Raw genomic sequence first — 24,195 nt, 5'->3', positions numbered from 1 at the left:
GGCTCCTCTGGGCTCAAATTCACCTCCTCCCCCCTTGGGCTCTCAATGCTCCCACCAACGCTGACTCTCGTGGCTGGGCTGTCTCTGTCTCTTCCCTCAGGAGTCTCTGTCTTGCCATCTCTGCCTTCCCCTGATCCTCTGTGTCTGCATTCTCTGTGTCTACCAAGGGGCTCCCTTGGTATTGCCCAGTCTCTGGGCCTCCCCCGCGCCCCCCTCCTGATTTCTCTCCCTCTCTCATTCCCAGGGTTCTGGTCTCCATCCCATCAGCTCCTCTGCCCTGTTCCCATCTCTATGCACCCCTGACCTCCTGTGGTCTGGATCTGTAGACCTCCAGCTCTCCCCCTGTCTAGCCATACCCTCTCTCCTCCCTCTAGTCTCTCTCCCCTATCTTTGTCTCATGACTCCCCCACTAGTTATGCCTGTCACTTTCCTTCTCTGTCTCTAGTTAAGTCTCTCCTCTCTGTGTCTTCCCCCCTCTGACCCTCTTCCCCCCCACCTTTGTCTCTCCCTCCTCTTCCTCCCGCTCTATCTCTGTGCCTCTGGTCTGTGTCTTCCCCCCTTTATCTCTCAGTCTCTCCTTGGTCTCTCTGACTCTGACTTTATCTCTCCTTTCCTCTCCCCCACCCCAATATCTCTGTCTCTCCATCTCTCTGAGCCCTCGCTCCCTCCCTCTCTCTCTTTCCCTCGGCTCTCTCCGGCTCCCTCTCTCGCCTCGGATGACAGCGCTGCCTCTTTTGTTGGCTCCGCAGCCAATCGCGGCCGCTGACGACACGGGGGCCGGGGCTATAAAGGGCCTGGCCCGGGCTCGGGCCCCCCCAGCCGCCCGCCCCGGCCGCCCGCCCGCCCCGCCCGCGCGCCCGCCGCCCCCGGCCCCCCCGGCCCCCCCTCGGCCGGGCAGCCCCCAATCCCGCGCCGCCCGGACCCCCTCCTCCTCCCTCCCTCCTCCCTCCGCCCCCTCCCCGCGGGACTCCGGCGTCCCCGCCCCCCAGTCCTCCCACCCCTCCCCTCCAGCATGGTGCTCGCGGCCCCGCTGCTGCTGGGCTTCCTGCTCCTCGCCCTGGAGCTGCGGCCCCGGGGGGAGGCGGCCGAGGGCCCCGCGGCGGCGGCGGCGGCGGCGGCGGCGGCGGCGGGGGCCGGGGGGGAGCGCTCGAGCCGGCCGGCCCCGTCCGTGGCGCCCGAGCCCGACGGCTGCCCCGTGTGCGTGTGGCGGCAGCACAGCCGCGAGCTGCGCCTGGAGAGCATCAAGTCGCAGATCTTGAGCAAACTGCGGCTCAAGGAGGCGCCCAACATCAGCCGCGAGGTGGTGAAGCAGCTGCTGCCCAAGGCGCCGCCGCTGCAGCAGATCCTGGACCTGCACGACTTCCAGGGCGACGCTCTGCAGCCCGAGGACTTCCTGGAGGAGGACGAGTACCACGCCACCACCGAGACTGTCATTAGCATGGCCCAGGAGAGTAAGTGGGAGGCGGGGCATGAGCGGTGGGGTGCTGGCTCCCACTCCGGCTCCGGGAAAGTGAGTGGCTCCCGCTCCGAAGCGGGGAGCTCCCGGTTGCTCCGGCCGGAAAGCCTTTTCTGCGAAAACTTGATGGATTGGGGGGCGGGGGCTGCTCCACAAGTTTTTCGAGCTGTGGAGATGGGCTGCGGAGTTGTGTGCACGCCCCGCTCCCGGAGGTGAGGGGGCAAACGGAAAGGGTTGCGAGATACCGCTTCCCACCCGTGTGTGTGTGTGGGGGGGTGGTGTTTCGGGGAAACTGGGGTCCCCCTGCAGCAGAGGGCAAGGGACAGCAACTCAGTCCTGAAGGGCCCTGGTGGAGAGGCTGGAGAACAGAAGCGGGAGGCTTCGGAACCCCCGCAGTCCCAGCCGGGCTGCCGTGCTCTCCGCCTCCCAACGGCCCTGGCACTAACTCAGCACCCCTTCCACCCTGGGCTTTGCAACGCGCCCCCCGGGCTGCAGAAAACCTAGTGCTCCTCTCCTTCTCCCAGGAATGAGATCCCAGAGCCCTGTATCTCTCCCGTCAGCCCAGCTGGCACCCGTCCCATCGGGAGCCCTTCTGACACCAGGTCTCCCAAGGGACCGGGAAAGCTGTGCCTTCTTGGTACTAACTCAACTCCATTGCGCTGGGGCTTAGGGCACCCATTTGGCAGCTCAAATCTTAGTGTCGTATCGCATGTTCACTTGCCCTTAGCCGCAACCAGACTTGAGGAGAGAGAGGAAGACCTAGGGGGATAAAGAAAGCAATAGATGGGGGGGGGAGGGGGGACCCAGGCATCCTAGTCCCTGGCCAAACGGAAGATGAACATGTTAATAGACTTGAGCTCAGGCATCCTAGGCCCTGGCCAAACGGAAGATGAACATGTTAATAGACTTGAGCTGCTTTGAAATTTTATGGCCTGGAAAATCCAGGCCAACGCTGTCCCCGCCCCCCCCCCAAACCCCCCAGCTCCCCCTAAGGTCAGATGACTCCCTTTTCCCCTCCCCCACTGAGGTCTCCCCCATCCCAACAACTCTAGGGAGCCAGGCCCTCCCTTATGCCCTAGTGGTTTGGCAAGTCGCCCCCGACCCCACAACTGTTTGGTTTTATGGCTCTGAACAGAAGAGGGGGAGACCGGTTTATGGGCAGATGGGTCATAAAAAGCTGGGGGCTGAGGGGAGTCCTAGTGGCCCGCCCCCCAGGGAGAGGCACAGGAACCCAGGCGTGCATCCGGGAGGCTGAGTGCCTCACACTGCCACCAGTTTTTCTGTGACCCTAACTCCACAGTACCGGTCAGGGCTGTAAAGAACGCTCGGAGGACCAGGAAACTAACCTGGGGTGGGGGGCGGGAAGGCCTAGGATCTGGTCTTGAGTTCCTCAGTCTCCCTTCTGCTCTTAAGGCGTCTGCTTTATAGAAGGTAGGGTCAGTCTGAGACTGGCTGAGGGCAGGGGTGGGGGCGGGGATACCAACAGAGTTAGAAACAGAGTATTAGAGGGCTTCTGAAAAGAGTTTGCTGGAAGAAGGTGAAGGGTGCAGAGGAAAAAGATACTTTGGTCTGTGTGGTGCAGTGTGTGAGGATTTCCAGAATGAGTGATAGAGCTGAGGACTTCCCCTTGCTCATTCTATCCCTAGCATCTCTTAACCAATAGGCCTGAGCCCAGAGTTAGCTCTGGATGCAGGAAGTGAACAGACACTGCACACACAGTTTGGGAAATGCCCCTTAGGCTCAGGGGCTGGGGAGGACGGAGAAGGACACCAGCAGGTGGGGTCCCACCTCGGCTTCTACCCTCCTGCCACCCCGGGACTTGGATAACTAGGGAACTGGGTCTCCATCCAGGTATTGTACGTCCCCTTTAAGAGCCAAGCTGAGCTCTTTAAGGGAGGGAGGGGGAGCCGAGGGGCGGGGAGGGAGAGAGGGGAAAAGGAAAAAGAGACTTTTATAGTCTAATCCCCAGGGACCCGCTTTAATAAGAGACTTGTGCTCTGCTAATCGGGGGAGGTGTTTGTCAGCAGCGATGGCCTCTGCTCCCCTCCCCCTTCCTCCCCTCCCCCAGCCCTCAACCCTGGACCCCAGCCCCCACCTCTCCTAGGCTGCAGTGCCTGCCCTAGTTCCTCCACCCTCTCAGGCTCTCCCACCACAGCCTTCATCCTGGGAACCCAGCCCCCTTGCCCTTCTGGGAGCCAAGCCCAGCCCCTCAGTTTCTCTCTCTCCTCCCTACACCAAGAGGCCCCTGCCCTCTCAGTCCAACCTCCTGCCCCTAGGCCTTCCAGCCGGGGTAAGGAAAGTGTGTTTGGTGTTTGGGAGTGGGGCGTGAGGGAAGAGGAGGAGGTGGTGAGCAGAGAGGGGGTTGGGCTTTTGCTGAAAATAGTGCAATGACCTCTCTCCAGAACAGAGCCGCCTACTAAACCTGACCTGCTGCCTGCCACCAACCCGGATCAATCCAACACAGATGTGGCTCCTTCCCCTCCCTTTGGGAGCTGGGCCCGTGTGTGTGTTGGGGACTCTCTCAAGCCCCTTGTTTCCCTCTGTGGCTCTACCTGCTTCTTTGTTCCTCCTTCTGTTTCCTTCCATCCTTTCTCTCTACCCCACTAGTCTTAGCTAGCTACTTCCCTCCTTTCAGCTTCTTAGCCCCCACTCACTCCTTTTGCATCCCTCCTCCTCTCCCAGTGTTCTCCAGCTCCCAAACCTATTTCTTCTCCCCCTACCACGATCTTCCACTCTCTTCCTTATTTTCTCCATTTCTCTGCCAATCTCTTCTAACATGCCTCATCTCTGTCTCTTCTCTATTCTTATCTCCCTCACCATCTCCAGTCCCCTGTTTCTTCTCCTTTCCCTTTTCTTTCTCCAAATGTCTTCATCCTGTCCCCTTGTGATACCAACTGTCCTCATATCCAGTGGGGGAGAAGTGCATGGTGATTCCCGGAGGTGAGGATGGGGGGACTCTGCCTGAAGGAACCAAAGACTTAGAGAGATGGGGCCCTGGAGCCCAGTCCCCCATTACTAAGCCTTGGGTCAACTTACATAGGGACATATGTTTAGAGTTTAGAAAACTAGCGATAAACCAACTGAGAAAGTACTGCTACTTTCACATTCTCTATTTAACGCTCAGCACTCCTATGAAGCAAGGATTATTATCTGTATCACTGAGAAGCTTGGTGAATAAGGTCAGATACTGGTTAATGAGTCAGGCAGTGATTAAACCCACTTCAACTGTAGTCAAAGAACAGTGTTTAGAGGCCAGGAAGAACTTTCAGGCACTTGCCTATATAATTTAAGATTGGGAGTTTAGGGAGTTCATTCAGCATGCACTTACTGAACACTGCCCCGGTACTATGGTAGGCAATAATGCTACAATGGTGAGCAAAACAGAAACAGTATCTGACACAGTGTCTACTCTCATGGAGATTAGTACCTAATGGTGAAGACAGGCAGGGAAATAAAACAATCCCTATACTGAAATTAAGCATAGCACGCTATTTGGATTGGTTTTTTTTTTTTTTTTTTTCGCGGTACGCAGGCCTCTCACTGTTGTGGCCTCTCCCGTTGCAGAGCACAGGCTCCAGACGCGCAGGCCCAGCGGCCATGGCTCACGGGCCCATCCGCTCCGCGGCATGTTGGATCCTCCGTCCCCTGCATCGTCAGGCGGACTCTCAACCACTGTGCCACCAGGGAAGCCCCTGGATTGTTGCTTGTCACTCTCCATCTCACCAGCAGCTACCCTGCCCCAGGGACTCTCCGAATCCCCAATCTCCACTCCCCAAACCCTACCCCACTGCACTATCACTGAAGCTCCAGCTGGAGGATAACTGGACTACCAGTGCCCTGGGACTTTGGAAAAGAACCAAGGGAAAGCTGCAAAGGAACTTTGTGTCTTGTGTCCCGAATATGTGAAGATCTAAGTGCTCCTCCCCATGGCACTTGAAGTATCCTCCTTCTCCTAGGGTGGGGGTGGGGGAGTGCTGATGAAACAAGAGATGATAAATTCTCCATGATTATGCAGACCTGGGCATGATACATAAGGGCTTGGACTTCCTGATCATCCTTACATGGCTCTGGAAGCTCATTCCTGATTCTTCCTCAGGCTATTTAGAGTGAGAATGGATATTAATATCCAATAGAAACATGATTTAGGGCACTCCCAACTGATTTAAGAGGTTAGAAAGGGGAACTGAGAGGAGCTGAAATGGAAGCAGAGGCAGATGTTGAGAATCATCCTTTAAACTCAAGAAGGGTCAGTTTATGATCCAAAACAAGGGGAAATTGGCCAAAATGCAAAGTTGGGATGTTAAACCTTTGTAAAGACTTATTGGCACTGGACTGAGAAACCAAAGGAAGCTTAGGGGAGAGAAGACTGATTAAAGTTGATCTGATGTGCTGAATACTGTTTCTGATGCTTTGGGAAAGTAGGAGAAAAAATACACGGAGGTAGTTCTTCCCTTTCTTAAAAGTGGAGGCATTAATGGTGATGCAGAAGCAGCAGCTGAGGGAACTTTTCTCAGGGTCAAGGGACTGAGCAGTCAGATGCATGGGGAGTGCTTGAGTAGTTCCATTCTTCTGGGTGTGTTATTTCTGGTGGGAATGATGGAAGAAGCCTAGATGTGAATTCTGGTTTACTTCATGGAATAAATTTAGCCCACGCTCCCTATGTGGACCCTGGGTTATCCATTCCCTGAGGCCATCTGTTTCGGGGGGTGTGCCGGGCTCCACCTGGCCACCAGACAAAACAGAGCAGAAATGGGGCAAGGTGACCTGAGGACAGCAGGTGTGATATGAGCTTTGGCTTTTATGGAGAGCATCAAAGGTTCAGGAAAAGTTGGAGCCCTACATGCTAGGGAAAGTTGGAGGAAGGGAAGACTGCAGGTGGAAGAATTCCCTAACAACTATCTTTGCAGGTTATCTGGTAGAGAGGAACCTCTGCATTAGGGCAGACAGATTAAGGAAGGGGTGTAGATCAGTAAGGCCTGATAGAGCCGTTAATCTTACAGGGAGAGCAGGGGTGCTGTTCTAGGTACCAGTGACATGGTAGTCAAGAAGACAGGCAGGGAAGAAGGGTAAAGAACTGGAAAACACAGGCTGAGGAGTCTGAGTTTCCAGTGTCCCCCTCCACAGACACCCTTTGCTGATACTGTGCCCCCTTCTCTCTTATCAGCCGACCCTGCGGTGCAGACAGATGGCAGCCCTCTCTGCTGCCATTTCCACTTCAGCCCCAAGGTGATGTTCACAAAGGTACTGAAGGCCCAGCTGTGGGTTTATCTCCGGCCTGTGCCCCGTCCAGCCACAGTCTACCTGCAGATCTTGCGACTGAAACCCCTAACTGGGGAAGGGACCGCAGGGGGAGGGGGCGGAGGCCGGCGTCACATCCGTATCCGCTCGCTCAAAATTGACCTGCACTCACGCTCCGGCCACTGGCAAAGCATCGACTTCAAGCAAGTACTACATAGCTGGTTCCGCCAGCCACAGAGCAACTGGGGCATCGAGATCAACGCCTTTGATCCCAGTGGCACAGACCTGGCTGTCACCTCCCTGGGGCCGGGAGCCGAGGGGCTGGTGAGCAGGGAGCCTGAGATATTGGCAGATATGTATAACCTGGCCCTGAGGAGGTGGGGTGTTGGAAATGGTAGACCAGAAACGTAAAAGTGGGTTAGGGACCAGCATTATTTTTCTAGGGCCCGGAGCTGATTCTAGAGGAGAGTTAGGTGGTGGTAATGGGGTGCTATCACTTTTCAGAGATCCAAGGGGGGCAACGGTTGAAAACTTGATTTGGGGTGAAGTAAATCTATTTGAGTAAATAGATTCACGGGACAACAAAGATGGGCTGTTGTTGAGACCTTGGGCCAAGGGGCTGATGAGGGTCAGGTTGCCAGAAGAGAGAGAATTGGGGAAGGTGAGTTGAGGGAGAGGTGGCTAGCTGGCAGGAAAAGTGGGTAAACGACGGGCTGGGGATGGGAGCGTTGGAGAAGCTGAGAAATCAATAGTCTCTGTTCTGATGCCCCTGTTGAGGCGCAGGTGAGAAGAAACAGGGAGTAAGAGCTCTGCAAGGCTCTATCACATCTATTTCTCCTCTCCCTCACCCCCAGCACCCTTTCATGGAGCTTCGCGTCCTAGAGAACACAAAACGGTCCCGGCGGAACCTGGGCCTGGACTGCGACGAGCACTCAAGTGAGTCCCGCTGCTGCCGATACCCCCTCACTGTGGACTTTGAGGCTTTTGGCTGGGACTGGATCATCGCACCTAAACGCTACAAGGCCAACTACTGCTCCGGCCAGTGCGAGTACATGTTCATGCAAAAGTATCCGCACACCCACTTGGTGCAACAGGCTAACCCAAGGGGCTCTGCTGGGCCCTGCTGTACCCCCACCAAGATGTCCCCAATCAACATGCTCTACTTCAATGACAAGCAGCAGATTATCTACGGCAAGATCCCTGGCATGGTGGTGGATCGCTGTGGCTGCTCCTAAGGTGGGGGACAGAGGATGCCTCCCCAGCAGACCCTACCCCTAGACCCCCCAGCCCTGACCCCCTCCCCCCAGGCCCTAGAGCTCCCTCCACCTCTTCCGATGAACATCACACCTTGTTCCCTGCCCAAGCAGTGTGCAATACAACCGAGGGAGGCAGGTGGGGAATTCAGGGGTGAGGGGTTTGGGGGAAAGGGGGAAGAAGACGGGGCATGGTCAGGTGGGGAGTTTTTGAGGTTTGAGGTGAGAAGGTTTGGCAAGAAGACAGAGAGACGTAGAGACAGAGGTAGTGCAGAGGCATAGAGACAGAGGAACAAAAAGAGCAGCAGTGAGAAGAAGGCAAAGGGATAGAGATGCAGAAGAGACAGAGACTAGGCAGAGATAAACCCTGAGAAAGAGACAGAAATGCAGTATTGAGAAAGCCCCACACCAAGCCTCCTTTCTTCCACTGGCAAGGTGAGGGGCTTGGTATGGTCTGGGGAGATCCCCTACCATTCTCAGTAAGAGAGGAAATCAAAACCCATTCTTAGCTTCTTCCCTTTCTCCCTCCAGCAGTGGGTGGGGGAAGGGAAGTGAGGGCAGGGGCAAAAGTGAGGATTTGGGAATTTTATTTATTTATTTATTATGACTTTTCATTTTTTGGTATTTGGCTTTACTGAAATAGATGGGCCCCTGCCCACTGTGCCCTATTTGTCCCTTATCTCCCAAACCCTGTTCTTCCTCAATACTCACCTACTTAAGCACTTGTTTAAAGCTTCCAGGGTTGAGAATGGGAGTAGAGGGCAAGAGGGCTGACACATGGAAGTTTCCAACCCAAAATCACCCTACTTAACCTTCCTGAGCCAAACGGGTTGAACTGAATTCCAGCAGTCACAGAAAGAGTAAGAGGTTAGGGTTTAGGAGCTGGGGGGGTGGGGGGTGGGCGGGAGGGGCTCAACATCCAGTATCTGTATGAGAGCCACGAAACTAACCCTCAGGTCTACCCTCAGTACTGACTTAGGCACAGGTGTGGCCTGCTTATGCCCAAATTCCCCCCAGCCAAGAGAGAGACCAAAGAGCCTGTGGAATGCCTCTGCTCCCAGCCTCTATCTTCAGGTCAATAAAAAGAAGAGTAGAGAGAGCCCAGAGTCCCCAGGTCTGGGAAGGGTCAAGAGGGGTCAAGAAAGGAGTTGTAAGGAGGCTGAAGGTTACAGGGCATTTGAATCCAAATCACTGCTCTGGGCTAGGGAATAGAGCCAGCAGACCAAGGTGGAAGGGATTCTGGAAGGGGGACATTTTAGTCCCCCAACCCCAAAGCTCAGGGTGGAAGGGGGTAGAACAAAGGAGCAGAGTGTCTATAATTATTTTTATCTTTTATTTTTGGAATCTAGCAGTACCTGGCAGCAGGGAGGGGACAATACAAGTGGGGAAAAGCACCTGACAAGGCCAGTTAGGGCAGAGGTTGGGAAGGATGGAGACTCCCTGGTTTGGAAAGCTAGGAAGCAGGCAGGGACTGGTTGCCACTCCAGGTCACTAGCTGGGCCTATTCATTCCTCCCACAATCCTGACCCACCCTCCTCTGGACTCACTGTGCCTCAGTTTCTTCCCCTCGATGGAATGAGAAATAGCAGCACCCGCCACAGCCAAGAGATGAATTCTGAGCACTTACCACGGGCACTTTATGGACATAAAATACCTCTCGCTGTGGGACAGATAACCAGGGCACCAGAGTAGTGGTGAAGAGATGTGAGGCTTAGAGGAGTCACAGGCTTCAGAGTACAAGTTCCCCTCTGCCTCCCAGCTGGACAGTGCCTGAAGACAAGGAGCTGAGAACCTCCTGATCCATACCCTATCCATACCTCACCTCCAGACCTCTTGGCTCCAGGCAAGAGCCTAGAGGATGTCAGGAGAGGAGGGGGGAAAGAACCTTCAGCAAAATAGTCACTCTTAAGTAGAGCCAGCAGTCGTGGGTCTGATGCAAACAGTACTGAACTAAAGTAAGCCCAAGCTGGAGAGCTGACCTGGAAGGCTTGTTCTTCCCAAGAGCATGACTTTCCTGCCTGGCCCAGCTGGTGGAAGGGGCAAAGGTATGTGGCCACCCTTGGAAAGGTGATATTGGTGAGTTTTGGCATCTTATTCCCATTCCCACAGTGAAAAAGTGAGATATTTCGGTACCGGAAGGGGCAAGGGCTGTTAAGTGTTACAACTTGCCTCCTCCCAGATAGCAGCTATACTAACCCCCAGCCTCTCCTCTCTGGCCCCGTTCTTCATCATTCCTTATGCCCCAATCTTGGAGAACAAGATACACCTGACCATCAACACCATTCACATTTCCTTGGTGGAAAGAAAGGAACAGAGAAGTGAAGAACAGAAGATGCCTCCTCCAAGGGCAAATGCCCGTGTCTCTTGATCTTGGCACAGGGTGGGGGCTGGGCAGTAGGCATCAGGTGACTTCCCTCTACAAATTCTAGAGAGCTGGGGCATTAGACTTGGGGGACACTTAGAATATGCCCCTTTAATGCCACCAAATAAAGACCTTTGGGGGAGGGTCTTTCTCTTATGAACATAAATCTGAGTTGAAGTCTCATTCCCCTGGTCCTCCTCACCCCCAAAGAGGCATGGGGTAAAGAGGCTTGGGGGCACAGCCCAGCAACCTAGTGGGAACTAGTACTCCCCTCTTCCACCTTATGATGTGTGTGGACCTGGCCAGTGCCCCTCTGATCATAATTAGTGTAATTATTATTTGTGTATTTGTTACACCGTGTGCGTGATTGCCTTTGTTTGTTAAGGGTGTCTGAGGAGTATGGGGCTGACAGGGGCACTGGAATGCCGGGAAAGGACTTCTTCACTGAGATCAAGGCTTCCTGGAGGGAACCATTGCAAAAAGGCCATCAGGCAGTTTTCAAGTTATGTGACAGAGGGCAAAGATGGCCATAGGGTGCTCTGAGTTTTGGGATGGTCACATGACACAATCCAGCACTTGAACCTGAAAAAAGAAAAATAAAAGCAGTCAAAGAGTTTAGAATTCAGTGATGAGCTCTTCTCCCTAATCAAGCGCCATGTTTACACCTTGGAGACCCGGAAGCAGAGGATCTGAGGGAGAATGAAACTTTGTGCTCAAGGACTAAGAAGATGGGGGTCTTTGAAGCAATGAACACTAGGGTCATTTGGGACGTGGGCTGGGACATGCAGCCCAATGGAGGTTGGGCAGAGGACGGGAAAGAAAGGGAACCTAGTACAACGCTTTACTGGAGGCTTGATCCTGAACAGTCCCAAAGACTACAAAACCCTCTCCCACCCTCCACAGAACAGAAGATCTAAAAGTCCTCTTGAGATGGTCCAGCTAATATCTATCCTATTCTCCTTCAGTTCCCTGACCCTAGGTTTCCTCAGCAAAATTTCAACAAAGTCCACAAACCAACCCAACGTTGAACTTCCAGTGTACCAAGAGTGGTTAAGCATCTTAAATATTTGATTCTACTATAAAAATGTTGCCCATATACCAGAGTATAGGTCAGCTCCTCATCCATTAGGTTGCAGGATGTTTGGGTATAAACGTCATCTTGCATTCTCTTCTGGGTGTCCTCTCAATGTAGGAAACAATGAGCAATGGAGGAGGGGGAACCTATTTTTAGCTCAGGCCAAAAGGCAGGGGTAGATGTAGATAAAGCAGTTCACTGGGGAGAGGATACACACTTCTCAGGGCATGAGAGTGGGGGGTAGCAAAGGAATCTTGCTTTATAACTGAAAACAAGACAGGAAAGTTCCTGTAACATCAATCTGATCCAGAATGGGGGACAATGTGGGTTCAATGTGCCACCATGCTTTCCCTGTCCTGTCAGTTCTGTCAGCAGATTGACTCCACCTCAGACCAGCTACACCTCAGACCAACTACAAGTTGAGGGAGAACCGAAGTGCTACATATTGTATCCTCTCCCCAATGAACTGCTTTATCTACATCTACCCCTACCTTTTGGCCTGAGCTAAAAATAGGTCCCCCCCTCCATTGCTCATTGTTTCCTACATTGAGAGGACACCCCCCACTCTCATGCCCTGAGAAGTGTGTATCCTCTCCCCAGTGAACTGCTTTATCTACATCTACCCCTGCCTTTTGGCCTGAGCTAAAAATAGGTTCCCCCTCCTCCATTGCTCATTGTTTCCTACATTGAGAGGACACCCAGAAGAGAATGCAAGATGACGTTTATCCCTAAACATCCTGCAACCTAATGGATGAGGAGCTGACCTATCCTCTGTCTTTGCCTGTGTCAGGGGCCCCAAGCTAAGAACCAGCAGGCAGTGGCACTTAGAGCTTCTGGTGTGTAGTGAGGCAGAAGCAGGGAAGTCAATGCCCCCAGCCACAACGTCAGCTTTCCTGCCAGTGAGCTGGGGGCAAGGGAGCAATTGGGACTCCTCCTACCTCTTCCCACTCTCTGAACCCCCAAATGCACCTGCATATGTGGTATGCATACACATACACACTTACAAACTAGTCCACTCAGACCCCTACCCTCTAGCTGGAACCTACTCAAGGAAAAGAAAATACTTCTATTGTAAATCACCTAGTAAAATTAAGAGCCAATAATTACTGAATGATTACTCTGCAAACTATGGTAAGAAAATTATGCTCCGTACATAAATATGATAATATCAATTCTCACGGCAACCTTCACAATAGGGGTGCTACTGGCACAGAGTCTAGAAAAAGAGTCAAGAATGATTAAGTAATTTGCCCAGGGTCTTGGACCCCGTTGAGCTAGTGTGGTAGAACAAGGAATTACACCAAAGTAGTTGCTATACAATATTTCATTCTAATCTATTAATAGTGATCTGAGAGGTGGAAAAATTAAAAGCTGGGACAACTGAAAAAGGAAAAGAAATAAAAGAGAAAGCTGGGAGTACTTGGGGCTCAAAAAGGATCCCCAAAGTTGTAAAACCTGACATTTTCCAGTCCCTTTGGAAGGGAAAACAAGAGTGTGGACGTGTTGCAAGAGAGGGGGGACATTAGATTTTGGTGGATTCCAATCACCAGAGGTGAGTGACAGGGGCCCTCATAAAAGAGAACAGGGAAAAATAGCTATTCTCACTTATTTATATAAGGTCTTTCCTTCCCCCTGATCTGTTTCGCATGTCAGATATGGCAACAGGACTCAACACCAAGAGTGTTGCTCTTATTCACATCTTCCTTCCTTATAGCCCTCATCCCCACAGAAGCTTCTAGCCTTGTATCTTCAAAAGTAAGTTCCCAGGATTGGGGGTTGGGGGAAGGGCAGTTTAGAGTGATGGTGGAGAAAAAGAGAATGATCCTAGAGAACCATAAAAAAGTGTAGATTTACAGCTGAGGGAGCTGGTTCCCTCCGCATCTTTATAGACGCCCTCATTAAGAGCTTCCAGGTATGCAGAGAATGTCACAGCTTCAGAACAGGGAAAAGAAGCCTGAAGTCAGCTAACTACATCTGGATCTCAGATTAGCTACACTAAAGAGACTAGGGGATAGGAAGGAAGGGTACTTGGATACCAGATAAAGAACTGCAAACTTGGATGCCTGTTCTGCCGTTCAAGGGACTTACTATTTTAAGACTGAATTAGTAAAAAAGACATAGGCATCCTGAACTATTCACACTCAAAAAGTATGTGTGGAATGATTACAATGACACAGGAAGAGGAGAATCTGGTGATCAGGCTTGGAGGTGAGAGACTTCTGACCAATGTAAGAACAGCTGCTGGAAAGGGATGAAAAGGGCTAGGAAAAAAATCCACACAAATTGAGAAACACTGTGTCAAAAATATGGGGAAAGCGAGTTTAAGTGTGGAAAAGGCTGATTAGTGATTAGGCTTCAGGAAGAGAATCCTGGGGGCAGGGGTTGGGGGTGGGGAGGCTGAATCAGTTTCTGGAACATTATAGAGGATAAGGAGACAAAGTGAAGAAACTTCTGAAGGACCTAGTGCTCCACTCCGTTATCAGCATCTGCTCTATTCCTTTACCTCTTTTTTATTTTGGGTAGAAAACCCTTGCTGAATCTATGATCTCTGTAAAGCTACAAAACTGAACTAATTCTCTCTGGTTCCGTTTTCAGAGAGACAAGAGTAAGAGAAAGGAAAAGCTAGCCTCAGAATCAGGGCCTGAAGAAAAGGGAGGCAGACAGTATAGGCCAGAGATGATAGGAGGAAGAACTTTAACCAGCATTCCTTTTTGTTCATTTCTCCAAAGTTTCAGAATGGGGCAAAAATCACAACAAATGGGCAATCTTTGGATCTCCTCATTCTAAACTTAGGTCCTTGTCCTCCAGCAACCAAACAGACTTTGTGGAAAGAGATTCTTGTTAGGAAGGTGATCAAACCATTACTTTTCTATTAATTACAAAACCAGACAGAGGTGCTAGTAGAAAGGGGAACGAGGAATTACACCACAGCAACGTGGGATCTGATCATGAGACCAAAGTCTTCAGGTACGGTGCCAAGTTCTTAAGTTTTATTATCAGAAAACCAAACAAAACCCAACCTTATATAGATGTACAGAAGTAAAGATTAAGAGGAGAAACCCTATACCAACATGCCCAAAAAGATTAAGTAGCAGGATCCCACATATTGGCTTCGACTGAAACCACACAAGTCACTCTTGAAAATAGGGCCCTTCCGGACTCCAGAATAGGGAGGGACTCTGGACTCCATTCCATTATAGACTACCAATCACTAGTCCTTGTGTTTATATCCTTTGCACCTCCTAAAACCCACAGTGTTCTCCCTATCTTATTCCAGTGGGTCATGTCAACCTGCTGAAGCAAAGATTCGGGGTGAAACTTGGCCTCTTCATGGAGGATAAAGAAGTAAAAGGATGCCTGTGAATATGAGAGAAGGAAATAAATAGGCTTAAAGGGACATACTCAATCCTTTTCCTTGTTCTCTTTTCTAAAGGATAAAGGCATTATGGCTAATTCGCTATAATATTTGCCCCTGAAGCTCTCCTTATCTGGTCTAATCTGGCACTAAGAACTCAAAGGAGCACCTGATAAAACACACTGTTCTTTTTTCTACATTTTTTATTAACAAGCAAAATAATAATTAAAAAACAACAACACAACAACAAAAACCTTAAAGTTGGAACTGCAGTAAGTCAAACTGCTGCTGGAGTTCACGGATGTACCTGAGGTACATGCTCCCTCACTGCAAGGCAGGACCTAGGCACATGACTGTGCATTTAGGTATATATGTGACCAGGAAGAGTCGAAGAGATGGAAACCACTGGAGAATAGAAAGCATCAAAAGCTTTCCATCAGGCAATCCCAAAGCGCTCTGCTCTTTTCCTCTTCTTTGCCTATAAGGAAGAACCAAGAAGAAAAAAATTAGATTGCAAGACAACAGTGGCCTGGGTTCCTGGCTGCTTTAATCCAAACTCACATGGACTGTCACAAGGTCCAAGAAGGAGGGAAAGCCAGGCTTATGCTTGGCAGCCAGAGATTTAATGTCTGAATCTCTCTAGTTATCCAGTTAGAGCTGGTTTGATGGGAAAGGAGAATAAGGAGGGGAGAAGACTGTGGGGAGTAGGGGGTGGGGGAGGGAGAGGAGGAAGAGAATAGTGGTAGAAAATGGAAAGATTCCTGAAGGAGAAAGGGCCACTCAGCCTTACAGCAAGTTAGCCAGGAAACAATGGATCCTTCAGCAGGCTGGGAAAAGTCTTCCAGTCAGTGGGGAGATGGGAAATTTCAAAGGACAAAAGGTTGACCAATGCTATTTCATGGAGAAGGTGAAGGGGATGCCCTTCTGGGCAGTTAGGCCCAATCAGCAACTATTCCTTCGGCCTCCAAATCCACAAAGAGGCATATAAATCTTCAATGCCAACAGAATAAATGGGGGGTGGGGAGGCCCCAACATGGATCTCTTAAGGGAGGCAGTGTGGGAGAGAGGGCACAAAATGGGTGGGGGGGAGAAAGAGAGAAAGATATTTTTGTTCTGGGAGTGACTCACAAAACACTACTGAGTCCTCAACTCTAACCACTGCCCCCAGAAAAGAGGGGGCTTTTTTTTTATTCCATTCACAGAGGAGGTTAAAGTTATATTAAAAAGAAAAGCTGAGTGGGACTTCCCTGGTGGTCCAGTAGTTAAGACTCTGCTCTTCCAATGCAGTGGGTGCGGGTTTGATCCCTGGTTGGGGAAACTAAGATCCCACATGCCATTGTGCACGGCCAAAAAAAAAAGAAGAAAAGAAAAGCTGAGTGCATACAAGCCAAGCTCACTTCCACCTGGATTACTGACACAATTCTTTGGAATCACATGAAAGTCATCTGGTTCATATAAACTCCATCAGCCTCAAAAGTTACTACTCCCTTACATATACTAACTCTCCCAATAAAAGCCACTATTCCTTTCTACTCAACAAAATCCTCATCTGCCTTATCTTGGAGGTCAAATGTACCAACTCAGTGAGCATGCCTGATCTAATGACAGTTTCCTTGGCAAAGAGGGAGTAATTTTAACTAGAATTAAGACAAGCCTAAGTATACTTCTAGCTCATCCTGGCAAGTCGGCAAGTAAGCAGACATTTACTTACAACAGGTAATGCTTTATTCTGAATTAGTAGCACAAAGAATACAAAATCCTTTAGTTTTTTCATAGTGGAGAATGTAAACTGATCAGATTCTGAAATTTTCAGGGTTTATTATAAGATTGACTCTGATATTTATTCATAAAGAGACTATAAGATTTTGAGGGCTTCCCTGGTGGTGCAGTGGTTAAGAATCTGCCTGCCAATACAGGGGATGCAGGTTCAAGCCCTGGCCCGGGAAGACCCCACATGCCGCGAGGCAACTAAGCCTGTGCGCCACAACTACTGAGCCCGCACGCCTAGAGCCCGTGCTCTGCAACAAGAGAAGCCACCGCAATGAGAAGCCCACGCAACACGACGAAGAGTAGCTCCCGTTTGCCGCAACTAGAGAAAGCCCGCGTGCAGCAACAAAGACCCAACGCAGCCAAAAATAAAATAGATAAATAAATAATAAAAAAAAGATTTTGAGTGTGTCAGGTAATAGAGTTGAGAGGCCATCTCTAGAAGCAGATGGAAAGAAGTAAATGTGGATTAAATGGAAGAAGTAACATTTCAAATTCCTCACCATCTAAGAAATTTCTATAATTCTAAACATAGGCTGCGCAGGGTCTAGGTTGGGGCACGCAGGATCTTCGCTGTCGTGTGCGGGATCTTTGTTGCGGCATGTGGGATCTAGTTCTCTGACCAGGGATTGAACCCAGGCCCCCTGCCTTGGGAGATTGCAGTCTTAACCACTGGACTACCAGAGAAGTCCCTAAACATATTCATTGTTTCAACTGTTCATGTACACCTCTGCTAACGCTTGGTCTCCATTATAGATACTCTCAAACCAGCAAATCAATATTGTCTGTCAATGCTCTGAGCAGTCTGCCAATGCTCAGAGTCTCAATGAATGTTACTCCAGAAAATGCTGGGATATAGATGCACACAAGTCTTAAACAAACATACAAACAAAAAGCCATTCTTTCATTTTGAGAAACTATCTGTAAATAAAGTGATAAGAACAAGAAGTCTCATTTGAGGACTTCCCTGGCGGTCCAGTGGTTAAGACTCTGCGCTTCCAGGGACTTCCCTGGTGGTCCAGTGGGTAAGACTCTATGCTCCCAATGCAGGGGGCCCAGGTTCGATCCCTGGTCAGGGAACTAGAGCCCACATGCCACAACTAAAAGATCCCACATGCCGCACAACTATATTTGTGTCTGGGTTGGATATGGCCTTCATTATATGATGAAAGAAATCTGCTTGGCAGAGAAGCAGAAACACTGCTACTTACTGAATACTTGACATTTTACACAGAATCATTTCATGCTTAAAATACCACTTCGAGGTAGGTTTTATTATCTCCACTTTCCAGATGATGAAACTGCGGCTCAGAAAATTACTATAACTTGTAAGAAATATAGTAATACTAAGTGGCACAGTCACTTATCCAAGCTTAATTGATTCCAAATCTTGTGCTCTTTCCTACTAGGTTAACTGGCTCTTAATAGTGAATTACTTAAGTATATTGATGGAATTCAGTGGGGCCACTTTATCCAGAAAACAGATATCAAGCAAAGGACCAAAAATCTTGTCATTTAGGCACTTAAGAAGTAGGCCAGGGAAATAACAATGTTTCTCCATTCTGTTTGTTTGTCTTCATTTTCCCTTCAAGGGCCCTGTGAAGCATTCCAGGTATATTTTACCTCTGTATCCTCTGTGGTTCCTGTTCCAGCTGAACTTGTGACAATCCCAAATCGCTCCTTCCTCTTTTTCAGCTTCTCATCATCCTCAGACTGTTCAGGGACAAAGAAAAGGGCTGAAACAAGCTATCCCTCCATTCACAAGGTAAATGGGAATGAAATTATAACTTATTCGCTACGATATGCTGGCCAACCTTGTGTCAAGAACTAAGGATCACACCCACAGAAAAAAACAGACAGGAAACTGAATAAGCTAGCATATAGCATATTGTCCCTAGAATGACTAAAAACTTAATGTTAAGTAGGGCTTCAATATTCATAAGACAAGGAGAGTCAAGAAAACAGTAGGAAACACCCATAAAACAAATTTCTGTGCTAAAGAAATTTTTGTAGTTCACAGATATGGGAAACTGAGGCTTTACTAATAATACCTGCAGGGAGCAGGTTGGTAGAAGGCACCCAAACTATTTGTCGAACACTGCTTACAAGTTCCATTTTCTTGCTAAGGAAGGGAAGGGGAAGGGGGCCAGCGTGGTGTTTCTGAAGAACTTACAAAGAAAGCTAAGTGTTATGAATACCCAGCAAAGTCATAGAAGGCTCTGAAGAGTCTGAAATGATTCTGAAATAAGGAAAAAGCTGCAGTCATCTCTCTGAGAGAGATGCTCTGGACCTTTTCCAAGCATCCAAGGGACTCACGGTGTCTGCCCTGTAATTGGAGAGAATGTTCCAGCATACTATGAATTGGAGCGGGCCATTCTCCTATAGCATTTTAAAGACTGAGCTACTGTTCACATCCAGCACTGTTCAATGTCAGAGTCTCATATATATTATATTCTCACCAGGACCTAAACCCTGCCACTTTATTTATCCCACTTTAACAGTTATTTATTTTCTCCTTTTCCACCTTCCCCTCATACCCTGTCACCAGCAATCAAAAGCCCAGCCCTAAGATTAGAAACATCTAAAAGTATGTGGGCTTCCTGGGTGTTTTTTCTCCCCCAAAAGCATTTTCTAGAACTTGACACATCTAGACAAAGATCCTATCTTCTCAGATATCCCAGGGGACCCTCTACTCCATACACACATAACACCCTAATCATGAGCCAGGACAGTTTCTTTGACTTTATTTACAAAAGTTAACCAACATAAGGTCAGGTCAAACGTGTTGAATCAAACTTTTTTTTCTTTAACTGGGGTATAGTTGCTTAAACAAAAACTTTTGAGCAAGCTTATGTGTGGTGCTCCTGATCTGGATTTTGTAAAAAAAAAAAAAAAAACCAAGAAGTTCATATTCTTGACGTACGTAGGCAGGTTGTGTCTCTGAGTGTCCCAAAAACCAGAGTCAAAAGGAAAGGCAACCAACAGGCCTACAGAGACACAAGAACTTTTAAAATACCTTTACTCTCAATGCTGACCATGGAGCTGCCTTTGTCCCTACGACTACAGGAACCACCTCTTGGTCAAAAGCAGGGCAGCTATACAGCCTTCTGTGTTCAATCTGTCTAGCTAGCGCAGCTCTCTAAACACAGTAGTCAGGAGTACTTTCTCAGCCTTACTTTGGCTCTTTCAGCTTGAGAAAGGTTCATTTTCTCGCTTTTGCGCCACCTGCCTTCTAGCAAGTAAGAAAGAAGCTAAGAAAGGTTGGTGGCTATTGAAGGACTGAAGAATCCTACACAAGAGTTATCACTTAATCACAGTGTATTACTAGAATAGAATACTGCCTACATACTTTTTCTGCCTTTTTCATTATAACCATCAGCAAATCCATAGTAGGTGCATAATTAATGTCATCTAAACTACTGTAAAACACTGAGCCAGGTTCCAAAGGAAAAAAGTATTCCTGTCTTTAATAATCATAAATTAAAATAATAACGATTATATTATAGCCACTAACATTTGGGTGCTTACTATGTGCCAGGTACTATATGAAGTTCTTTACATTCAGTATCTCATTTAGTTGTTTTAACAATCTTAAACATATCAGGTCCATGACAGACACAGCAGGTCATTTTATAGATAAGAAAACTGAGGCTTTGAGAGATTAAGTAACTTGCCCAAGTCTCACAAATAGTTAAGTGGCAGAGCCAGAAATGGAACCCAAGACATTTTACTCGAGAACCCACTTTCTTTTTTTTGTTTGTTTTTTGTTTTTTGTTTTTGCGGTATGCGTGCCTCTCGCTGTTGTGGCCTCTCCCGTTGCGGAGCACAGGCTCCGGAGGCGCTGGCTCAGCGGCCATGGCTCACGGGCCCAGCCGCTCCGCGGCATGTGGGATCTTCCCGGACTGGGGCGCGAACCCATGTCCCCTGCATCGGCAGGCGGGCTCTCAACCACTGCGCCACCAGGAAAGCCCCGAGAACCCACTTTCTTAACTTTACCAAAACCTCAGGATCTTACATAAGCACTTCTTTGGAAGAAGAGTAGCAGAATGGAAGTAGTTCTTAATTTCCAAGGGAAGAAGGATCACTAGGATCCTTAGCTAAAAGTAGTTGTAGGGCTTCTCTGGTGGCGCAGTGGTTAAGAATCCACCTGCCAATGCAGGGGACACAGGTTCGAGCCCTGGTCTGGGAAGATCCCACATGCCGCGGACCAACTAAGCCCGTGCGCCACAACTACTGAGCCGGCGCTCTAGAGCCTGCGAACCGCAACTACTGAAGCCCACGTGCCTAGAGCCCGTGCTCCGCAGCAAGAGAAGCCACCACTCGCCGCAACTAGAGAAAGCCCGCATGCAGCAACGAAGACCCAATGCAGCCAAAAATAAATTAATTAATTAAATTTTTTTTAAAAAGTAGTTGTAAACTACTTCAACAACTTCTACATCACTCAAATGACTGGGTCAATGCAAGGATCCTACCCCCTTTTCTACCATACTATATGCCTCTACTTCATAACTAACTAGGACTCCAATTAGTAGTCTCATACTAAAGATTTTCTCAACTCAATTTGTTTCTAACTTTGGCTAATTGGTTATTCCATCTGTTGAACTGTATGAAAAGAATTAGGGTTTCCAATGAACACAGGCCTCACTATATTTTTCCTTACCAAAGTCACTAGGAAGCTTTTCTTGATTTTGTCTACCACCACTAAGATAAAAAGTGAATAAGGGATATAAATGGAGATTTCAAAATGAGAACCTCTATAGAACATTCTAGATGAAAAATTCTCCATTTCATTAAGCTTCCAGGCCAAGCAGGAAATAAAAGGAGCATACCATACCCTTCTTGGGGATAGGCAGGACTAGATCGTATTTTGCTGAACTACCACTATTTACTTTTTTCATTCAATTCAGCGCTAGGGATACTTCAGCACGTTCACATCACAGAGGGAGGTGTTACTGCTGAAACCTAGCTATTCTCTCTGCACAAATTTTGGGGCCATTCCCTTCACAAATCTCATCACAAAGCCTACGTCCATTTGGAATGTGTGGGACAGCCTTTCCTCTGGTTCTCTACTTCGCTGTATCCCAAAATGGGGAGTTTGACTTCTAAATTAAATTTCCTGTGTTTCTTTTTGAGCTCAAAGGTGAGGAAAGAACGAGGGAGGAAAAGAAGGGGTGGGGTGGGGTCAGATGGATATATTTCTCTAGCCACTATGTCTAGTATCAGAGATTTCCCCTTGAGATTCCTTTTTTAATCCTCTGGTGCCTTCTCCTGGAGATCTAGGCAGAGCATCTGCTCCAAATATACCAGGGGCTCTAGGGGGAAAAAAACAATACAGATGCCCCCACCTCCCACCCCCTATGAAGAGCCTGCCCACCCCTCACCCGCAGAGACCAGCGAGGGTTTTATTTATTTTGTGCATGCCTGCCCTTCTCTCCCTACCCAGTGCCCCTCAGCTCCCCTCCTAAAGCCTCTTTCCTCCTTGCCCTGCAGGGAAAGTGCACAACAGGCCCAGTAAATCAACACAGTTCTAATGATCTCTCTCACTTGACCCTTCTAGCGTGACGGTGTCGCATGGAAACAAACGTACAATAAACTTCACTCCATCTTTAGCTCCTTGCTGACAGGTTTTGATTCATGGGATGGTGAGACCCATCTGAAGGAAATTACCTCGATCAAAATGCATCTCCCTCTGCATTCATCAGGCCAATGCTCCCCCAGGCCATGCTCAAGTGCACAAATGGGGTTGTGCATCTGCAGGCAGCACTGACCCCTCTAGCTCAGTGTCATATGCATTTGCAAACCTTTCCCTTCTTCATCCCTCCCCCACTTCCCTCCCACAAACCCTCAACCACTAACAAATCTTTTTTCTTCCCAGGCTTGCTCCCGTGTGGGAAGACTAGTGCTGGAATCTGAAATGCCCTTATTTGCTATCAAGTGAAAACTCTTCAAAACACACCACTTGCATCCAAAATCAGAAGAGAAACCTGTCCTCACTGACTAAACACAGGAACTGGATATTCAGATTGATCCATGTACTTCACTTCCCTCATTCTCTCACTCAAGACTTAAAGAGCAAGCCAACTAACTGACCGACGCCAATAACTTCGGCATACATGATCCTCACTCCTATCTCCCAATAACTGCCTTGTTTTTCTTTTCAGAAGTTTGGTGATAAAAACAAGCAAGGGAACTGTGTAAAAGAGGAGAGAGGTCGTATAAGAAGCACAGGGCAGAAAGCATGATATATATTTAATAAAGCCAAATGCCCCCATGAATCACTATCACTGTATTTTCCATCATGGAATAAGATAGTTCCTAACTGAACCTTTCAGAAGACATCTTCAACTTCTCAAAATTCACTTTTCTTCTTGTTTCCCTTTCACATTTGGCAAATCCTTGGACAATATAAAGAAAATGATACCTGCTGAAAGAAAAGACAGAGACATTCCAGGTTGCCCCAAGATACAAATTACATGTGTGAAAGTGCTTAGTACATAGGAACTATCATATAAGTATTCAATAAATGTTAGCCATTATTTCTATTGCTTCCTTCTGGTCCTTGAAACAAAGTCTGAGACCACCAACAGAATTTTGAAACTAACAATGCCATTCATTCTTCTACACTACAAGTGAAGTCATCAAAAGTTGTCAAGAAACAGACATTACCAAGGCAACAAGGAAATTCCCTTCAGTTGTGAGGCAAATGATATTTGGAAAGAGGATCAGATTTAAGGTGAAAGTGTAGCAGAACAGTAACTCAGCAAAACCACAGTCTTCTCCATCAGGTACTATTAACCATCTTCTCTTTCTGGGACCCTAAAAAAAAAAAAACTATGCTGTCAGGCTTTACCTGATATCAACATCCCTAACAATTAATGACTACAAAACCAGATATCTATATAAGGTAATGTCCAAGGGAACTAAGCAAGGATCCAACCTCTAACTCTGTAGACCCAATTCCAGGTACTCTAAAGGCCCCTGAGGAATTGCTTTCACTGAATTACACAACATCAGTTTCTATCAACACTGTCAATAACACTGAAACCATAAAATTAAACCATTCATCCACTAGTCATTCAAATAACCACTGAGAGCCTACTTTGGGTCAGGCACTGTTTTCTGGCATTGGGAATAGAGAGATGAATAAGACAAACACCTTTAACCTCATAGGGCTTATGAATTCACAACTGAATGACTCTAAAGATGTGTGCCATTGTTCATTACATTACTGCATTATGAGGACTCATGGGGAAATTTTCTTTCTGATTCCCAGATCCCCAATAATTATGCTTTTGCTGAGCAACTTGTTAGTTTTACCTTTTGAACCCTGTGAATCACTGTAAACAGTACAATTGTGTTTTCCTCTTTCTACTGACTGCTATAAAGTTTGGAGCAAAATGTGTGGCCTGTCCCTGGCAAGTGGTTTTGAAAATATTTCTATTAGAAAGGAGAGGCCAGAAGTATTGAGGTGAGGGAGAAACATGAGATCAAGAGACAGAGATCAGTGAATTCCTGGCGGTCCAGTGGTTAGGACTTGGGACTTTCACTGCCAAGGCCTGTGGTTCAATCCCTGTTCGGGGAACTAAGATCCGCAAGCCATGTGGTGTGGCATGGCAAAAAGAGGAGAGAGAGCGAGAGAGCGAGAGAGAGCGCGAGAGAGCGCGAGAGAGCGCGAGAGAGAGAGAGAGA

The 24,195-nt window shown here is 48.3% G+C and overlaps 2 protein-coding genes across 8 annotated transcripts in view; one reads left to right on the top strand and one right to left on the bottom strand.

Moving 5' to 3' along the window:
- Positions 1 to 1,012: 1,012 nt before the first annotated feature.
- Positions 1,013 to 22,641, top strand: GDF11 (growth differentiation factor 11). The gene is made up of 4 exons (XM_028491265.2): positions 1,013 to 1,451; positions 6,621 to 7,018; positions 7,549 to 7,930; positions 22,382 to 22,641. Exons 1-3 carry the CDS (start codon positions 1,013 to 1,015, stop codon positions 7,927 to 7,929), a joined length of 1,218 nt encoding a protein of 405 aa, XP_028347066.1. The 3' UTR covers position 7,930; positions 22,382 to 22,641.
- The window catches only part of SARNP (SAP domain containing ribonucleoprotein), a 59,953-nt gene continuing 44,602 nt past the window's right edge, over positions 8,845 to 24,195 (bottom strand). For 2 of the 7 annotated variants that reach the window (XM_007125687.4, XM_028491270.2), the window contains 2 exons: positions 18,130 to 18,219; positions 14,925 to 15,217 (listed from right to left, as the gene is read on the bottom strand). In XM_007125687.4, the coding sequence (XP_007125749.1) occupies positions 15,176 to 15,217; positions 18,130 to 18,219 (132 nt within the window). In that variant the 3' untranslated portion in view covers positions 14,925 to 15,175. Of the gene's footprint in view, positions 10,892 to 14,924; positions 15,218 to 18,129; positions 18,220 to 22,786; positions 22,931 to 23,172; positions 23,323 to 24,195 lie in introns of those variants that run through there. The other 5 variants (XR_003680315.2, XM_028491267.2, XM_028491268.2 and 2 more) reach the window with 5 other exon arrangements.

This window comes from Physeter macrocephalus, chromosome 6, assembly GCF_002837175.3.
Source record: "Physeter macrocephalus isolate SW-GA chromosome 6, ASM283717v5, whole genome shotgun sequence".
Taxonomy (NCBI): domain Eukaryota; kingdom Metazoa; phylum Chordata; class Mammalia; order Artiodactyla; family Physeteridae; genus Physeter; species Physeter macrocephalus.
Note: the sequence above shows the minus strand (reverse complement) of the source record. Positions and strands in the feature narration are given on the sequence as shown.